General features: G+C 54.4%; 2 protein-coding genes across 2 annotated transcripts; both read right to left on the minus strand.

Moving 5' to 3' along the window:
- Positions 1–1,876: 1,876 nt before the first annotated feature.
- On the minus strand, positions 1,877–8,333 carry disp3 (dispatched RND transporter family member 3). Its single transcript, XM_068738622.1, is given in 21 exon segments — positions 1,877–2,335; positions 2,419–2,603; positions 2,696–2,809; positions 2,877–3,036; positions 3,121–3,266; positions 3,585–3,711; positions 3,844–4,028; positions 4,227–4,354; positions 4,427–4,793; positions 4,874–4,996; positions 5,072–5,233; positions 5,408–5,572; positions 5,663–5,754; positions 5,874–6,013; positions 6,183–6,343; positions 6,749–6,847; positions 6,850–6,882; positions 6,993–7,129; positions 7,206–7,425; positions 7,515–7,628; positions 7,631–8,333. Coding segments are annotated over 21 exon segments (3,909 nt in total). The 3' UTR covers positions 1,877–1,987.
- A 3,442-nt stretch (positions 8,334–11,775) lies between these two features.
- Positions 11,776–15,999, minus strand: si:dkey-32e23.4 (dynamin-1-like protein). The gene is made up of 17 exons (XM_068760710.1): positions 15,898–15,999; positions 15,620–15,761; positions 15,335–15,373; positions 15,077–15,123; positions 14,922–14,993; positions 14,736–14,822; positions 14,478–14,640; positions 14,174–14,294; positions 13,491–13,829; positions 13,294–13,414; positions 13,001–13,156; positions 12,843–12,932; positions 12,629–12,751; positions 12,381–12,482; positions 12,179–12,288; positions 11,921–12,080; positions 11,776–11,832 (listed from the first exon to the last, which is right to left on the minus strand). Exons 1-17 carry the CDS (start codon positions 15,997–15,999, stop codon positions 11,776–11,778), a joined length of 2,031 nt encoding a protein of 676 aa, XP_068616811.1.
- Positions 16,000–17,213: the final 1,214 nt, after the last annotated feature.

Consider the following 17,213-nt stretch of genomic DNA (forward strand, 5'->3'; position numbering starts at 1 on the left):
ATGTCTTCTGGTTGGTGATTGCTTGCCTGACGGGCTTATTACTGTACCTCCATGTATAAAGTTAGTGTGTGTGTGATTTCAAAGGGAACATGTGCTTTTCTCAGCTCGAACCAGTCAGCACTTTACGGTGGAATGTTCCAAAATCATGACTTTTATGTGAAGTGCGATGCCAGTTCACTCATTTTTAAACTGCATTTTATCTCGTTCTGTTTTTGTTTTTACATTTTTCTTTTTTTGATTGCTCCATTTAGTTCCTCGGGCATACTTGAACATTGTGTGTGCCCTGTAATGCGGGGGTAATAACGGTTTGATGTAAAATAATTTCTCTGCAAAGAAATGCCTTTTTTTCTTGGTACAATGAAGTATTTCTCAAGAACCAAATGAGCCTGGGTATTTATTGTTCTAGCGGACTACCTATAATACTGTAAAGGTGGACGAGTACTGTTGAAACCAACCCTATAATTGCCTTTTTAATGTGTAGCCATTCATCTGTGTTCAATATACCATTTGATCACTCGTTCATTCTCTCCGTTTATTTCTCTCTGCACTTGCAGCAGTCCCGACACGTGACTTGGAATTCCGATCATTGTTCACAGTGAATTTTATAACTGAAACCCAATTTGGTGCCATTTCTCAATGCTCAGAAGACACAACCAAATCTAAAAGTCCCCTATTCATTGGATTGTAATATTTATGGAGGAGTTGATTTAAAAATACAGCAGAGAACTTTTTTCCTTTCATTCTGTCAGTGTATTTTAGTAACGTTTTCCATCAAATTTAAATGTGATTTACACAGAATCAACCATTTCTAGATGCTGCACAAAAGAAAACGGGGCTTGCTTTCCTCCCGTATCAAATTTGATGTCAGCATTTCTACATCAGGAAACTGCTTAATACCTTTAAAATAACACTTTTGTCATTCAAGAGCAAGAAAAACATCTTTTTGCATTTCTCTTCCCAGCCCGCTGGAATGAGAGTTCCTCCTGCTGCGAAATGAAATAAAACGCGAATTCTCTGCAGGAGCTTTTTCTATATTGACTCAAACATATTTTAACATTTTCATCACAATGAGCACCGAAAGCCTGAGTGGTTTGACATGAATAATTAACTGGAAATGTGACACTTGCCCCGCTGCAGCTCCTGTGGCTCTTCGTCCCGTTGCGTGACGATGCGGGAGGAACTGACGCGGAAGCTTTCTGCAGCCGCTTCATTCCAGCTTTCACTAACGACGCACGCTAAACGGAAACGCACCGCTCTTGTTACGACAGCGTTTTAATGTTTGACAAGCGGCCCTCGTGTTTGGTTGCGTGGATCCCGAGGGCCTTTAAATGAGGGTGAACCTCCAGGAGATCTAAGCTATCATGATGGTTGTACGCCACGACTGAAAGAAAGTACTCTGATACCGCCCTAGGATATGCATTTAAAGTACTTGTGCTTTATTTAACTCTTAATATACAACCCATTACTACAGTAAAACATTTACTACGCAATGGTTGGTGTAAGCGAATGAAATGTCCCCTTTGTGTTCCGCTTTAACTGAAGCGTCTGACGTCAGCTCTTCAGAACGCGAAGCATTTTACGTCACACAACACTTTGAACTAAACGTTATAAAGTACAACTCGCTGCAGGACATCATGACTCCCTAGTTCACGCGTGATGTGGCTGAACGCTAATCGTCACGGTGTTCACCGCGGCAGCTCATGGAGCCGCCAGAGGCTCTTCATGCGGCGCAGATCCTCTCCGCCTCCACCGCCTCGGTTTCATGCGATGAGAGCCGCCGGTGGCCTGAGTCACCGCAACCCGCCTCCTTGGACTAGAAGAGGTGACCAATCAATATGAGCAAAAAAAACAGGATGAACATCTTCCAACGACGGAATGAACGGACATCTTTGTGCTGTGGAAGTGGGATCCTCCACGAAGGGACGCGCAGTGCTTCCCGTTTTCTTTTGTTTTTGCATACAGAGGAACTTCTGCCAGACGCCGGCGTTCACACGCCGATCGACTGCCAGGCCGGCGCCCCCAGCCGCCCCCCCACCCAGCACGCGGCCGCTCCCAACGCCCAAGCCGCCGCCACGGCCAGGCCGGCCTTCATCACGGCGCCGGGGGCCCTGTTGAAGCGGGCGGGGGCCACGCTGGCCAGCGTCGCCACGGTGACGGTCAGGGTGAACAGAATGGAGACGGCGGTGTTGATGGCCACGATCTGGCCGAACCTGGCGAACGGCACGATGACGCAGAAGAAGAGCGGGACCGTGGAGATGACTGTGGTGATGGCGCTGGACACTATGGCGACGCCCACGTGGTTCACGGCCTCCAGGGTCCGCCTCTTCCTCTCTGCCTCCTGCAAAACGACAAGAGGAGCCGCTCCTCTTTATTCAGGAGCCCTCGGGGTGTTTCTGGGATTATTAATCCCTAAATCACACTCATCCATACCGAGCTCCGGCCCGGCGTGGGGGCCTGGGCCTCCCCAGCCAGCAGGTATCCCTCCACGAGGTGCAGGCAGTAATCCACCGAAGAGCCCACCAGTATGGACAGAGAGGTGGCCTCCACGGCCCCCAGTTCCCAGCCCAGCCAGTACATGAGCGCCACCACCAGGCAGATCACTCCTGTGGAAGGCCCGGATAGGCTGAATTAATACATGCAGGAGCGAGGATCGGGGTCAGGGGTCAGGCCCCCACATGTCGGCGTTCTCTGGTACCGAGGATGGTGGCGAGCACCGGCAGCAGCAGCAGAGGGTGTGCAGTAAACACGGACACGGCCGCCACGCAGATGGCGAGAGACAGCAGGAGACTCCAGAGGGCGCTCTCCACGCCTACAGAGCAGTAGATGATTAGATTCAGACGTGCCCCCCCCCCCCCACCAAAGAACCCAACACCCGCCTATGATTTCCATGAAGATCTGCTTCCAGTGCTCGCAGGTCTGGAACCCCCGCTGCAGAGCGGAGGAGCGCGGGAGGGAGGCGAGCTGCTCCTGGATGAACTTCTCCCACTGGAGGAAGTCGGAGTAAGTCTGAAAGGAGGACTTCCCCTTGTAGGTGGTCTTCAGAGGAAGGAGAGGACGAGCGTTGGAGAGAAAGAGAGACTGACTGGATGCTGGAAGGTAACAAAAGCCGGCGGCACTCACGGACTCGAAGGCCATGGACAGCCAGCGGACCTTGCCGCCGTGCGTTCCCGCCGCGCCGTGGGAAAGCTGCCCCGGGAGCAGGTTGGGCTCCGGCAGGGAGCGGCAGTCCGGGTGGAGCAGGGGCAGGAGAGACGAGAGTTTGTTACCTGAGAAGGGCAGAAGACAGACGTTCACCCTCACACAGCTCCGTCACGGTTTGTGGAATCTGTGGGCTTTTGCAGAATCAGGGAAAGCGTGCCAAAATGAAACCTAAAAGAAATAATATCCTGGAATTGCTCAATTGTTAAAGATAAGGGAAACCTGCCAGCAGTTTATAGAACTTTGAGAAGTTCAAACCAATGTTTGTTTTGTTTTTGCACTTCCACGTGAAAAACAGCTTTAAAAAAATCGAAACCTTCAAGTAATCAGATTTCTAATGAACCCGATTGTTATTCTGAGCTGAAAGAAAAGGGTCCCGATCTCACCTGAAGGCAAACACTGAGCTCCTCCCGGCTTCACAAGTTGTTTGTTGGCGCTAATTGCTTTACAGATTTTGCAAAGATGTCCCATTTCCTGGAATATATCGAAGTCTGGATCCAATATAACGTTTCCCTGTGGAGAGAATGAACACCACGTCAACCACGGGAGGACAAACATTCACAATCTGGCTTTGCTTTATTCCCGTTAGCCAATCGCTCCACCAACTGGGGAGGAGGAGGGGGGGGGGGGGTGCGTGCCCTTTACCAGGTCTCCGATCACGTGGTTGTCCCTGCGTTCGGTCCGGTTGACTCCCAGGATCCCAAACACAACAAAAACCATCGCCCCGGTGTCGACCAGAGGACGCACGGCCGGGCGGCCACATGCGCCCCCGCTGCAAGGGTCGAAGCCAAACGTCTTGGATCGTTTCCTTTCAGCAGCCGATGACGGATCTTTGACAACGAGATCAGAGAGAAAGGCTCGAAGCAGCTTTCATTCATTTGCACGGTGTAAAAGAGGCGCCGTTTCGCGGCTTCCTCTCTACTTTCAGGCCTCGGCAGCAACAAATGACGTAATAAAGACGCCATGCGGGGAGGAAATGGTTTCCAAACGGTCACGATGCTGCTTTGTGACTCTACCTTGCTCAAAGCTGGCGAGGGGAGCGTGAAAGGCTCCCTGCGTGGGCCCATCGGGCCCGGAACCGACGCCGCAGCCCGGCGGGTCGACGCACACCCGGCTGGGATGAGGCCGCAGGCGGCGCTGGGCGAAGTACAGCCTCCTACGGGAGGAGAAAGCAGAGCAGGGATGACGGCCCGATTCAACTCGCCTCCTGCGTCTCCTCCGCCTTCACCTGCCGTGCTGCTGCGGAGACGACGCCACGTAGAAGGGGAACTCCGGCGTCCAGCCGTGATGCGGGTCGCACGAGGCGGATGTGATCATCCAGCTGGGGTAGGGATGGTACACGTGGGAAACGCACACCGTCATCCTGGTGGTGTAATTCCCCCGGGGCTGACGGTAGGCTGCGTAGATCAAAGATGAGCCGGGAGACGGAAAGAAACCTCCGGAATTGTGCTCTCTGACCTGAAACGACGACACCTCTTGATGCTCTGAGCTGCACGGTTTCCATGGAGACGGCGCGCTCACGTTAAGGGAGTAGCGGTAAATGGTCGTGGAGGCTCCGAGGGTTAACTTGGATACGAACACCGTGAATAAAGATCCTTAAAAAGAAGCAAAACATGTAAAAAACACGTAAAAAAAAAAAGACGTACGATGTGGAGGAAACGAGAGCACGGTTTACCTGCGTGGCTTGACGTTGGACCTTTGGAGGATGTGGCGCTCGGGTTCTGCTGATGTGTAGAAAACTTAAACGCCGAAGAGGAGGCGTGGCTGCTCAGAGACCGGGGCTTTTCCATGAACGCGCCTGCGGGACGTGGAATCAGACGATTGGCTTTCACCTCGGGAGGCGAGAGCGTCTCCGTCACCGCCGTGGCCTCACCCGAGCACATCGGGCAGGAGATGCCCTGACCGCTGAGGTTGCTCCTCAGAGCCAGCAGAGTCTGCAGGTTCGTGTCCCGGCGGAAGAGAAGGGGGGCGCGAGTGGCCGGCCTCAGGAGACAGCAGCACCCGGCGGACAGGAGGAGGACCAGGAGGAAGACACCTGGGCCGAGAGGAAGAGGAGGATGAGAGGCGTGCTCTGCCTCTGACGGACTGGATCTCCTTAAGCCAGGAGGAGCGGCGCTTTCAGCCGGCGCCGGATGTAAAGCAGATAATTGCCCCCCCCCCCCCCAGTACAAATTGATTTCAGATAAACTCCGCTTCTATCAAAGCTCACCCAAGACGGCTTTTCGGCGTTCCACGGCCGGCTCTGCCACAACTTTCCTCAGCGCCATCTGGAGGTTGGTGCTCACCACGCCCACCTGCCGCTGCCCTGGGGGGGCCAGAGGCGTCTCCACCGACAGGGAAAGGATGGCTGCATCGCCGTCTGTGTCACAGGAGCCTGGGGACGAGACAAAGGGAGGGTTTTACAGCCTGGTTTGGCTACCCCCCCCCCATCATTCATTCAAAACAAAGGAGATCATAATCTCACCTGGCTCCATCTCCACAGACAGAAGCGCCACATCGTCGTCCTCGTCCGACAAAGGGCCGTAACTTGCTGACGGGCCGGAAAACCGCTTCCAGCTAGGGAGGGGGGGGGGAGGGCGGGGGGGCTGAAGGGGATTACATCTATGCCTGCAGTGTCGCACCGCATGCACACAAAACGTCACACACACACAAAAAGTAAGGAAATAACACCTCACCGACTCAACCAGGCATGTTCCTGAGGCTCCACGCACTCGGTCCAGACACACAGCGCTGCAGGCATCAGGACGGACACCCAAAGCCAGCAGCAGCTCACAATGAGGGCCATGAATAAGCCGAAGTCATGCACGGCTGGGATCTGGGTGTCACAGCGTAAGGGACCTTGAAACATCCCATTTGTGCTTATCGCATGAAAACGTCTGTCTGCTGAGAGAGGCACTTCTATTCATCCGTAGCAGGGGGGGGGGGGTCGTTTACACGTCCCGTACAGATCCTGTTAACAGCCCCCCCCCCCCCCCCATGATTACCTGAGAGAAGGTGTTAGCAGCGTACGCCGCCGCCGTGGTGAAGGAGGTGAGGAAAGTCGCCCGGCCGGCGGTTTGAACGGTGTAGATCATCCGCCGCTGCGGCGGACGCAGGTGAGACGCCTGCCTGAAGGTGCTGATGAAGACGAACACGTCGTCCACCCCTGAGCGGACAGAGGCTTCGTTACATGTGGTTGTAATCCAACGGGAGAAATGTGTTTACCTTTAAAGGAACAGTTTGACATTTTGGGAAATGGTTTGAAAAACACGACTCAGGCCTTCCTCATTTAAGGATCATTCTAAACATGGAGATTGAGCCAATCCATGAGGAGGAGGAGGAGTCAACGCAGGAAGCTGCATTTTGTTGTGTCACCTGTGAGATTTATGATGTTTTTAACGTCATTTTTGTATCCGATTCATTGAGACGATGAACATTTCCCCCGTTTCTTGTCTTCCTGAAAAGCTAAACCGACCGCCGGTCCCTGACGTGAGCGAGGTATTGATATTCTCATCCATCTCCAGGATCCGACGCGTCCTCCTGTGGATGGATAAAGTCGGGGTTCGCTTACCGATGCCGATAATAACGAAGGCCGCGACTCCGTTGAGGATGCCCAGGTACCGCACGCCAAACACAACGTGGTACAAGAAAAGAGCCACCAGGCAGCTCAGCCGATGCTGGCGAGGCCGAAGAAAGTCAGAAACGCTGCAGAGAGATTGAAAAGGAAAAAAGAAATCACATCCGACCGATGCACGAGCAAATCCACGAGTTCTATTCTCATCTTTCAAAGTGCCCTTGAGCCGAGCGCACCGTACCCGAGAAGGAGGTGAGGACGTAGACGAGCGCGGCGATGCAGGCGCCGCTGATGACGGCCAGCATCATGTCGTTGTGGAAGGTGTGCCTCACCTCGTCGTCGAACAGCTCTGTCCCCCCGTAGAGCACCTTCACCTGGCTGGGGGGGGGGACATGGTGGACATGAAAACAACTCTCTCAAAACTGGCAGCTGACATTGTGCCCCCCCCCCCGACCTGGTGGACTGCTTGGACAGGATCTCTGCATACTGAACCACAAAGTCTTTGAAGCGAGCTCTTTGCTCATCGGGGCGATCCTGCAGGGAGGAGAAGGACGGGAGAGGAGCTCCGAAGTGGATCTCGCTGCGTAGGAGCGAGGAGGACAGACGCTCCGGGGTCACACTTTCATCCACGTACCAGTAGAACTGAGGATGGGTGATGGCGAGACGCAGAGAACCTGGGAACGCACGCACACGCACGCACACACACACACAGCCAATCAGCGGCGCCAGCGCCGTGCGTAACGGCTCTTTGACCCGGACTCACCCTGAACGTTGGCGAGATCTGGACCCATCCCATCGTAATAGATCTTCCCCCCGCGCTCGCTGGGATAGAGGTACGACAGGAGCGAGCTGGGGGGCGAGCAGTAGGACGGCCCAGCGGCAGGTCCCGCAGCACCTCCAGCGGCTTCCAGCAGAACTGCTGGAACTGCGGATGCTGCGTGAGCAGGCGCTCCACGCGGTGAATCGTCTGCAGGCGCTCCGGCGTGAAGACGTTGCGTTCGCCCCCCCCTTGAGCCACGAACACCAGCTCGACCCTCCACAGAGCTCGGCTCTGCAGGTAGTAGTTGGGGGCGACCCTGCGCCTCCTGATGGGGGGCCGAGTGGAACGCCCCAAACCCAACCCAGGAGGAGCGTTATCTGTCCCGTTGATCGCTCCCTGTCGGCCCCCCAGCTCCTCCAACAGAAGCCCCCGCAAGGCCTCAGACTCGCCCTCGTCCGAGTCCCGCCTGCGTCTGTCCCAGGATCCCAGCTGGGTCTTCACCGCGATGGTGAGCGCGTCGAAACGCTCGGCGGAGAAGTGGCTGTGAACCTCAAAGGCACTGTAGGAGAGGTCTATGTCCAGAGGGGGGCAGTAGAGGAGCATGTAGGCAAAGAGCGCGCACGGCAGCAGGACTACGACCCCTAGAATCACGCCGCTGGCGCAAGGCTGCGTGTACATCCACCCGACCGCCCTCCACGGACCGGAGAGACATCTCCGCTCCGTTGCGCGTGCGCGTGCACCTCCATCCTCCTCCTCCTCCTCCTCATTGTCCTCCGTTCCCCAGCTGCTCTGAAACAACAGCGGCTCATCCTCCACGTCCATGCCGACACCTGTTGGGAACGCAGAGGAGGGAAGTTCAACCTCATGCCTCAAAGTGTGACGGTGATGGGAACTCGTTAGAGACACGCACGCGCACACGCGCCTCGAGCCGAGCCTCCGTCACCGGCTGCGTGCCCGGAACATGCAGCGCGCAGGCACAGCGAGGCAAATTACGCGCCGCCTCGGGGACGCGTCCTCCTCTGATGAGTCTGACGCCGCTGCGCTTCCGGGAACATTGCAGCGTCTCATGATTGTGTGCGGTGAACAGCTGCGTGCGTGGAGCTGCGTGCGTGGAGCTGCGCGGTAGAACTAATGTGTTTACAACCTGCAGAATTGTTCATTCCGGATTAGGTACACGGTGGATTTAAAGATATTCTCATTTGGCTTCCTGCTTCTCTTCACCGCGCTGCTCCCCTGCGGCTCTGTGGAGGTTCTTGGTGCGTAACGCCCATGGCGCGCATCTATTCCCGCATTTATTGGCTCCCACTATCGAACCTTGCTCTTGCGCTGGGCCTGTGGCGTGACCGTGGATTGGATGCCCCCCACTTTCCCTCACGGAAAACTCAATTTTCAACTTTCTGTGCAGCTTTACTTTAAATGTATTTTATTTTTATTTTATTAAAGCGCGGAGCAGCAGCATCATGAAGGGTCGTGTTGCGCAGCACGGAGCCATGTGGGCGGGCTCACCTGCCTTGCTGGAGGGAGCTATGGGGTGGAACCATCAACTCTCCCACCAGAGCGTGTTATTTTAACCGCGCCTGCTGGGAGCCTGAACCCATCACCTGTAATCCTCTTCATCCTCCTCCTCCTCCTCCTCCTCCTCATCCCTTCAATCTCCTCTTGTCGACCAAGGTGACTGATTTCTAACCTTCATCCCATGGCGGCTAAAAATAAAACCGTCTCATCCATATGGATATCACATGCACGCTGCCTCCCGCGCCACACACACACACACATGCAGCCTGTTGTAAAGTCAGCATTGATTTCAGCACCAGCGTTGCTTTCCTCACGCACGCGCCGGCGGTATGTTTGCAGCGGACGTGCACGTCTGTGAATCCGGAGTCAAACTCTCCACGTCTATTTGCACCAAGCAACGATGCGCATTTTCTCATTGTCCCTGAATTCATCCCGACACGCGCGGTGCGTGGAGCGTCCCGGGGGGGGCCCGCGCCGTGGAATTGATCTCACTCTCCTGCATAAAGATGGAATAAATGAAGTTCTCTTTGTCTGGAAAGCATCTTCAACGCGAGACGGACCCTGTTTCACGCAAACTTAGTGACTCTGATCAACAATGCGCGTGCGCGCCGCCGCAGCTGATTATTGATTTGGTTTTACTTTCTCTATTTCTCCATGAAATGACTCCGCTTGCGGTGTGATGTTGCACTTACCTGGGGGGGGGTTACAGGTGGAGCGTTCAGGCCTGCCGGCTCCACTCGTGACGCGCCGAACTTGTGCGCCGCGGCTTCATCCCCTCCGTGATCTGGCGTGGGGAGAAATCACGCACAGCTTTAGTGCCATGTTTTAACAACTCAATGAAAGAAAGAGAGAGAGAGAGAGAGAGAAACCAAAAGGACCCCCCCCCCCCCTCTCTCTCTCAAGGAATCCTCTAATCTCAGTTAACGTGTTGTTTCCTTCCCCTTTATGTCCTTCTCTCTTTCTCTCTCTCCCCCCCCCCCATCCCCCCCCACTCTCTTACCCGGTTGTCCAGGCGACAGTCAGCGACATTTCTTCCCCGGAGCTCCTCTCTCACCCCCCCTCTCTCACTCCAATGGCTTTGTTCGGCTCGCTCCGCTGACTGGCTCAAGAGCGGAGGAGAGACGAGGAGGAGAGGAAGGACGCACCTCAAAGCGCTGCATAAACCCGGGTGGGGGGGCAGGAGAGCCCCGCGGGGGGGGTCTCAGGCGTTGATTGGAATATGTTCGGTTTAAATTCAGCTGATTTCTATCTGAGCGGCAGGATGCGGTGGTCCTGATGCTGCAGCAGAGCCCCCCTCCCTGCCTGTCAGAGATGGTACGGTCCGGTCTCAGTGGGTGGTGTGTTACCAGGAGGGTGTTCAGAATGTGTGGCTGCCGGTGGGACGCAAAGTACACGCAATCTAAAGAATCACCTGAAGTGACAGGTGACAGTTTTAGTTTCTCTTTGTGGGATGACCCCCCCCCCCCCACCCCCCCGGCTGTGGATGCACTTAGATGTGCACCACTCATATTTTGTGAATACAGCCGCCTCCCCCTTGTTCACCTGGACCATAGAACCCTGGCTCACCCTTAATGAGCAGCGTTCAACTCATCCATCACCCCCACTTCCTGCCCCCCCCCTTCAGCTTTAAGTTGGATTGCATTGACATAAATCATCTAAATGGGAGCAGATGACGCTGAAGCATTTCATCCTGCTCTGGAGCTTTGGAGTCCGGGACCCCATGTCGATATCGGGGGTGGGGGTGGGGGGGTGTCTTTCATCCTGTCGGCGCCGCTGCCATGGATTCACACACTTCTTTCCAGGCACTAATGCAGGATCAATACAGCGAAGCACATTGAGTGTAATCACTTCTATTGTTCCGCTACTGTGGGGAAGGAACTTCTGCCAGCGATCGATTATTCCAGACGCCAGTCGTCAATAACATCCAGGAGTTTAATCTCTAGTCTCCACCTCAACAGGTTCAGATCCACAAAACACGCATCACAGATATCAGCAGGCAGGAAGTCGGAGGCCGCCGACGCATGATGAATGCAAAACGCGCACACACACACACACACACACACATGCACATGCACATGCGCTCGCTCCCTGACGGCAGGACGGTCCCACAGAGACACACGTATAAATGTATATTTATTATTTGCTTCATTCAGAAGATATCTGCACACCGAGGGGGGGCGGGGGGCATTTTTTAGTCGATGGTTGTTATGATGTAACTTCCTGAATATTTCCATCCATTAACGGCTTCTACGCACCGGAGATGTTCTTCATGCTGGCTGCCCATCAGAAGAAAAACACGCCGACTCAGACGCATAATGAATGGGATGAAGGAGAAACGCGACCCTGGAAAATAAACCTGACGGGAATCCTCATTACAGGGCTGGGGGGGGGGGGGGGGTAATCCGATCGACTTCCTCACGCATTGCAGCACAGATAGGGTCGGATTGTCACGTCGTTTCCACGTCTGGAGCTTTAGAGTCAAGGAATCGCACACAAATGGAGCGCCTGCTAACGGGCTAACGGGGGAGCCCGTTGTTCATATTTCTTTCTTTACGTTTCCAGCACGAAACAAACATTTCACGCAAGAAGATGTCGCTCACGGCTCCGCCTTTCTCACGGCGACTCTGCAACGGCGCGTTCGGCCTGTGTTGAGTTCGTTTCCGCCGCTAAACGGCGTTCACGGTGAAAAGCGACACCCCCCAGTGTGTCGCTCATCAACGTGCCGTGACCGCCGGTTCGCTTCCTCCGGCTACCACAGATGAGTCTCCCGGATCTCCGAGATGACGCCGTTGGCTCTTTGGAGCGCCTGGGGAGGGAGAAGCGGAGAGGCGGGTAAATCTCAGCCCTCTAAAGCAGAACAATGGAAGGAGGAGTCTTGATGAGCCCATTTTTACCTCCAGCGTTTGCGCGACCTCGGCCCGCTGCTGCGCCGTGTCCTGCGGCTCGGCGAGCAGCTCCTGCAGCAGCCGCTGCTTGTACAGCTGACCCACCAGCTCGCTCTGCAGCCGCTCCTTCACGAAATTCACCAGGAAGTGCATCACTGTCTTGGGCACGCTGTGGAAAAACACAGAATGTGCATCAGCAGCAGCAGCAGCTGCGTGCCCCCCCCCCCCCCACCCCCCCGGTGATATGGACACTAGATCCAGCCAAACCTGTCTTGGATGCTTTTACGGACGATGAGGAAGTAGCACTTGATGAGGCGCTGGATGACCTCACAGTCCCGCCGCTCCCTGCTGCTCAGCTTGCGGGACCCCGGCGCCGCCTGGGAAAGAGGGGAAAAGGGAAAAGCAACATATGGACGGTCTGCGATGGATTCGCTAAGCGTTCCCTCCGACTCGTTGTCCCGCCACTCGCCGTGTCCGGGAAGCTAACGGCCTGGCCTCGGCCGGGGCTTCCGAAGCCGGCAGCTGGAGCGTTCCCATCCTTCCAACGCTTCACTCCGTCGAGCGCCTCCGCCTGACGGCGAGGGATCCAAGGAAGTCAGATGGTCAAAGCCGGAATTTCACGACAAACGTCAAAAGGGAAACGTTTGAAGTGAAACCCAATGGTTAAGGTTTTACAGTGCACAACCCTGGCAGGATAAACGGGATAGAACAGACTACCTGCTGCGAGGGACACCGCCCCCCCTGCTCACTGTTGACGGAGGCCGAGACCTGCCCCGCATCTGTGAAATCGGGATGCTTGGTGTTGATGTACGCCAGCTCGATCGCTACTAGATTGTGCACCTGAAGGGAAAGAGAAGCAAAAAATAAAATAAAATAAAAACGACAACGGGATTCGCCCACGGGATCGGTGATGAGCGACGCTCCGGATTACCATCTCGTTGGTAACTGGCAAGCGCTTCCTGAGTAACCCGGTCACCACTTCGACAATGGCGTCGTGCAGCTTGGGGAATCGCAGAAGCTCCTTCCAAAACGTAAAGACACACTTTGTTACGGCGCCGCTGTCTCCGGCGGCCCCGGCGGGCGGCTCACCTGCGTGCTGAAGGAGCAGCAGTGCTGGATGATCCTCTGCAGCTCCTCGTGGACGAGCTCCACGCAGCGCAGGCTGGGCTCCTCCAGCCGCTTCATTTGCCGCTTCACCAATAACTCAAATGACACCTCGGGCACAAAGAGCGCCGGCCGCGGACCCTGCAGGCGAATGGCACACACACACACACACACACACACGGCTCCATTATTTACCTGCTCTATTCCTACCGATGCAGAGAGCGCCACCAGAATTGGGATGAAGCCATTTGCGTGGCTCGAAGCCAGGAGAGGCTCACCGTGGCATTGCGGATGGCGGTGAGGATATCCAGCTCGCTCAGACCCCCGAGGGGGTCGATGGACTGCAAAGTGCGACCGAAGGTCTCGTGGAATATGTAACAGATCCGGGCGCCGCCGCAGCTGTAGGACAGACAGGTTCAGCCGCGGCACGGAGGCAGCGCGTTCGAGCTGCATATGGACACAAAGACCGACTCACAGCTCCGAGGTCTGGATGTATCTGCCGGTTCCCTCGATGGTGTTGCAGTAATCGCTGGCGAACTTGGTGACGATCTGCAGCAGGGTGGCGCCGTGGTCCTCCACCGGCTGGCCGTAGCCGCTGAGCCGGGCCTGGTACTGGCCGCTCAGCACGGCCACCCGGGCTTTGAGGTCCGGCAGGCAGTCCCGGATGTGGCGCATGAGCAGCCTGCTCAGGGCTCTGGCCAGGTAGCGCGAGCCGGCGCGGGAGGCGAGGGAGGGGTAGTGGCGCTGCAGGAAAGCGTGCTCATCCTTCATCGAATGCTCCAGCGTCTTCTGGGTGTTGATGTCATGCTGGCTCCTGGAAAGAGCATCAATCAGAGAGCGAGGCTGGGAGGGCGGCGAGGTGATCGGGGGAATGGAGGGATGAAGACCCGAAATAAAAACATCTGTGTGATCTTTTCTAATCCATGAAATACACATTTCCTGTTCAGTTTAGAAATTACTGTGCAGGTCGTGCGTTTTAAATAATGCTTTATGCTTTCCCAGAATTGCAAAATTACCTCTTAAATCGATGGAGAACTTGTGATGTGATTCGTGGCGTAAATCCAAAGCGATTTAAAAAGGATTTGTCTTTTATCGCTGACATCCATGCATGATTTCCTGCTATAGCAGGAAATCATGCATGGTGAAGCTGGAGCCAACCTGTTAGCCACCCCAATGATCCCGAGTCTGATTGGAATGACTCGACCCAGAAGGACCTCCAGGGCGTCCGTCCCGGCGTCCATCAGGTCCAGCTTACTGACAACCAGCAGCGTTCGACGGCCTGCAAGACACACGGACGGATGTCTCATTATATCTTTAAAGGGCAGACAAAAAGTCGATAAACTCGAAAGTTGTCGACATTTATATCGAGAAAGAGAAACTAAGGTTCTGGTGGTCCCGGATATTCTAGATCTAGAGCAACTTGCACTTTAAGGCGAGAGCAGCTGGAATCTTAGTGTCCTACCGTCTGGATCGACCTCGCGAGCCAATTTCAGCGCATCGGAGGTGGCCAAGTCGGAGTTGGCAGGGGACACGGCGAGGATGAGGGCGTTTGGGTTGGAGATGAACGACAAGATCATCTCCTGTACCTGCGCCTCGATATCCTCCGGCTGGTCCCCGACAGGAACCTGAGGCCACAAAGACGAGCAGCCAGGTGTTACTGGAAGTACCCCCCCCAATGGGAACCGGCGTCAATCGCCATCCGGAGATTTGAAAGTCTTACCTTAGTGATTCCAGGTAGATCGACCAGGCTGAGACTGAGGACTCTGGGGGAATAAAGCTTCAGATATATGGGCTCAGAAGTGATTCCCTGAAGGGTTTAAAAGAAAGGGGGAAAGGGGGGGGGGGGGCAGTGTAAAATAAATCCATTTAAGGCATCGCTGCGCTTACACCGGGGCTTTCTGTTCACCTTGTTGTTGCCAGAACTGCGTTCGGTCTCGGCTTCGATCTCCCGGCGAATTTCCTGAAAATCTGTGAAGATCTGTCAGAGAGAGATTAAAGCGTCGCCTTCTAATACAGGAGGGGGCGCGACGCACGCCGCGCCAGGCTTTCGGGTCAATGTACCTGGTTCTTGCAGTGCAGGAACGTGCCCCATTCTTCAGCTCTGACACCTGGATGAATGGAGACGAGTGCGTGAGTGCAACGATTCTGCAGACGCTTCTTTTTCAGCCAACAATTTTGGGAGAGGAAATGAAAGGTGAGATTGCAACGATAGACTTCTGTCGGGCTCGACTGAAGGATGGAGATGAAAGCAGAGCTATGACAAAAGACACGGTGAGACGAAACAATCTCCACGCAGACCGTCGAAACAGAAACAGAGACCTGGGAAGCTGCTTTGGGGGGTTTTCTTCACATCGTTGCCTGAAGAGGAAGCGAATAAGAAGAGGAGAAGAGCGAGGAAGACTGCGTGTTAGCGAAAGGCTCAAACACAGACAGATAACTTTCCACTGCATGCGGTCGCCATGACGACAAACAAAAAAAACAATGCCGCTGTGCTTTAATATTGTTATCTTATCATAGCTGGACCGAAACTCGATTGTGCTTTCAAATCACATCAAAACAAGCGCCCCTCCCTCCTGTGTGGAATATGAATAAATGCATGGCCACCGCTCCCGAGCTGCAGTCTCTCCTGCAGAGGGGCGACGTTAATGAGCTGCAACACGAGGGGCCGTCGGGTCACGACCCCCGACCCTCGAGGCAAGAAGTCCCGTCCGACCAGGCTCTCCAGCACGGAGCTCTTTCCGCTGCTCTGCATCGGCACATAACAAAAGCAGGTCAGAACCGACAGGGGGGGGTTCCCATCGGGGAGCGCTGCAGACACGCCAACCATCGAAGCACAAACTCAACAATCATTACGTTTACGATGAAGCATTTAATTGTTTGACCTGACATCCGACCACGACTATCTGGGGCAGCTGCACGATCTCCGCACCCACGGTGAGAAAGACCTCCTGCAGCCGGTTGATGGTGGGAACGAGGGCCTCCATTCTCCCAGCGCGAGGGACTCTTACTGAACGGACACAAACAGGATGGGTACAGATGGGAATACAGCAGACTAGGGGGGGGGCGTTTACGGAAAACACAAAACATTAAGCAGGAATAACTGCGACCGCACCTGATCAATACGAAATAAAAGAGCGACGGCAGCACAACTCGCAGCAGCTGCGTCCGGCTTCGGCATTTCTACCGGCTTCCTCCAGAGGCCGGGGCGGTGCTGCGGCACACGCCGCCGTTGGGCCGGAACCTCAGGTGGCGTCCCAGATGCTGCTGAAACGCAGCCGCAGAGCTGTTTGTGAGGTTCCACACAGAGCCCGAAGCTAAAATACTTCCTAAAAATACCCCCAGGACATCATTTAGCATATAAAATACTTCCTACAAATACCCCCAGGACATCATTTAGCATATAAAATACTTCCTAAAAATACCCTCAGGACATCATTTAGCATATAAAATACTTCCTACAAATACCCCCAGGACATCATTTAGCATATAAAATACTTCCTACAAATACCCCCAGGACATCATTTAGCATATAAAATACTTCCTACAAATACCCCCAGGACATCATTTAGCATATAAAATACTTCCTAAAAATACCCTCAGGACATCATTTATATATAACTCCACTATTTGTTAACCTCTGTCTTTTGCGGTTGTTATTTTCTGTAGGTTCAATCGGGTTTATAAAATAAATAATTGTTTGATCCACGTCAGAGAGCACTAAAGATGCTTGTGAGATAAAAAACAAAGACACACACACACACACACACACGTACATGCACATATACAGTACCCACGCATAGATAGATGCGTTTTAAACTTCTTGTGATGCGGCACAAGCAGCTTTAAAGTCAGTCATCTGGGGTTGTCGGTTTAAATCCCGGTCAAAACATCAAAAACATCTGCTTGGAATCAGAAGGAAACGGCCGGAAATGACGAATAAAAACGGATGCGAGCTAGCAAAAAATAAAACACGGCTATTCTCCTGAGTAATAAAACAAGCCGGAAGCAGCTTGGTCGCAGCGCGGTGGTCCTGATGAGAGAGGCGTGTCGCTACCGCCCGAGGATCCGTTTCACCGACGTCGCACCGGATTACGCGCTGAAGGGAATCCCAGCCGATCCCTGCGTAATCCCGCTGTTTAAATCACAAGGAAACACACGACGCTGTCGCACAACACGAAGGGGCTTGCTGTTATGAGCT

This window comes from Brachionichthys hirsutus, chromosome 4 (assembly GCF_040956055.1).
Source record: "Brachionichthys hirsutus isolate HB-005 chromosome 4, CSIRO-AGI_Bhir_v1, whole genome shotgun sequence".
NCBI lineage: Eukaryota > Metazoa > Chordata > Actinopteri > Lophiiformes > Brachionichthyidae > Brachionichthys > Brachionichthys hirsutus.

Bases quoted from the DNA above. Each gene is read 5' to 3' on its own strand.
- si:dkey-32e23.4 (XM_068760710.1), bottom strand. From the start codon at position 15,999: ATGGAGGCCCTCGTTCCCACCATCAACCGGCTGCAGGAGGTCTTTCTC. The intron at 14,823-14,921 runs GTGAACAGAAAG...TAAACCCTTCAG, and splicing joins GCAGTTCTGGCAACAACAAG to GGAATCACTTCTGAGCCCAT. The intron at 14,295-14,477 runs GTAGGACACTAA...TGTGTCTTGCAG, and splicing joins TCGCGAGGTCGATCCAGACG to GCCGTCGAACGCTGCTGGTT.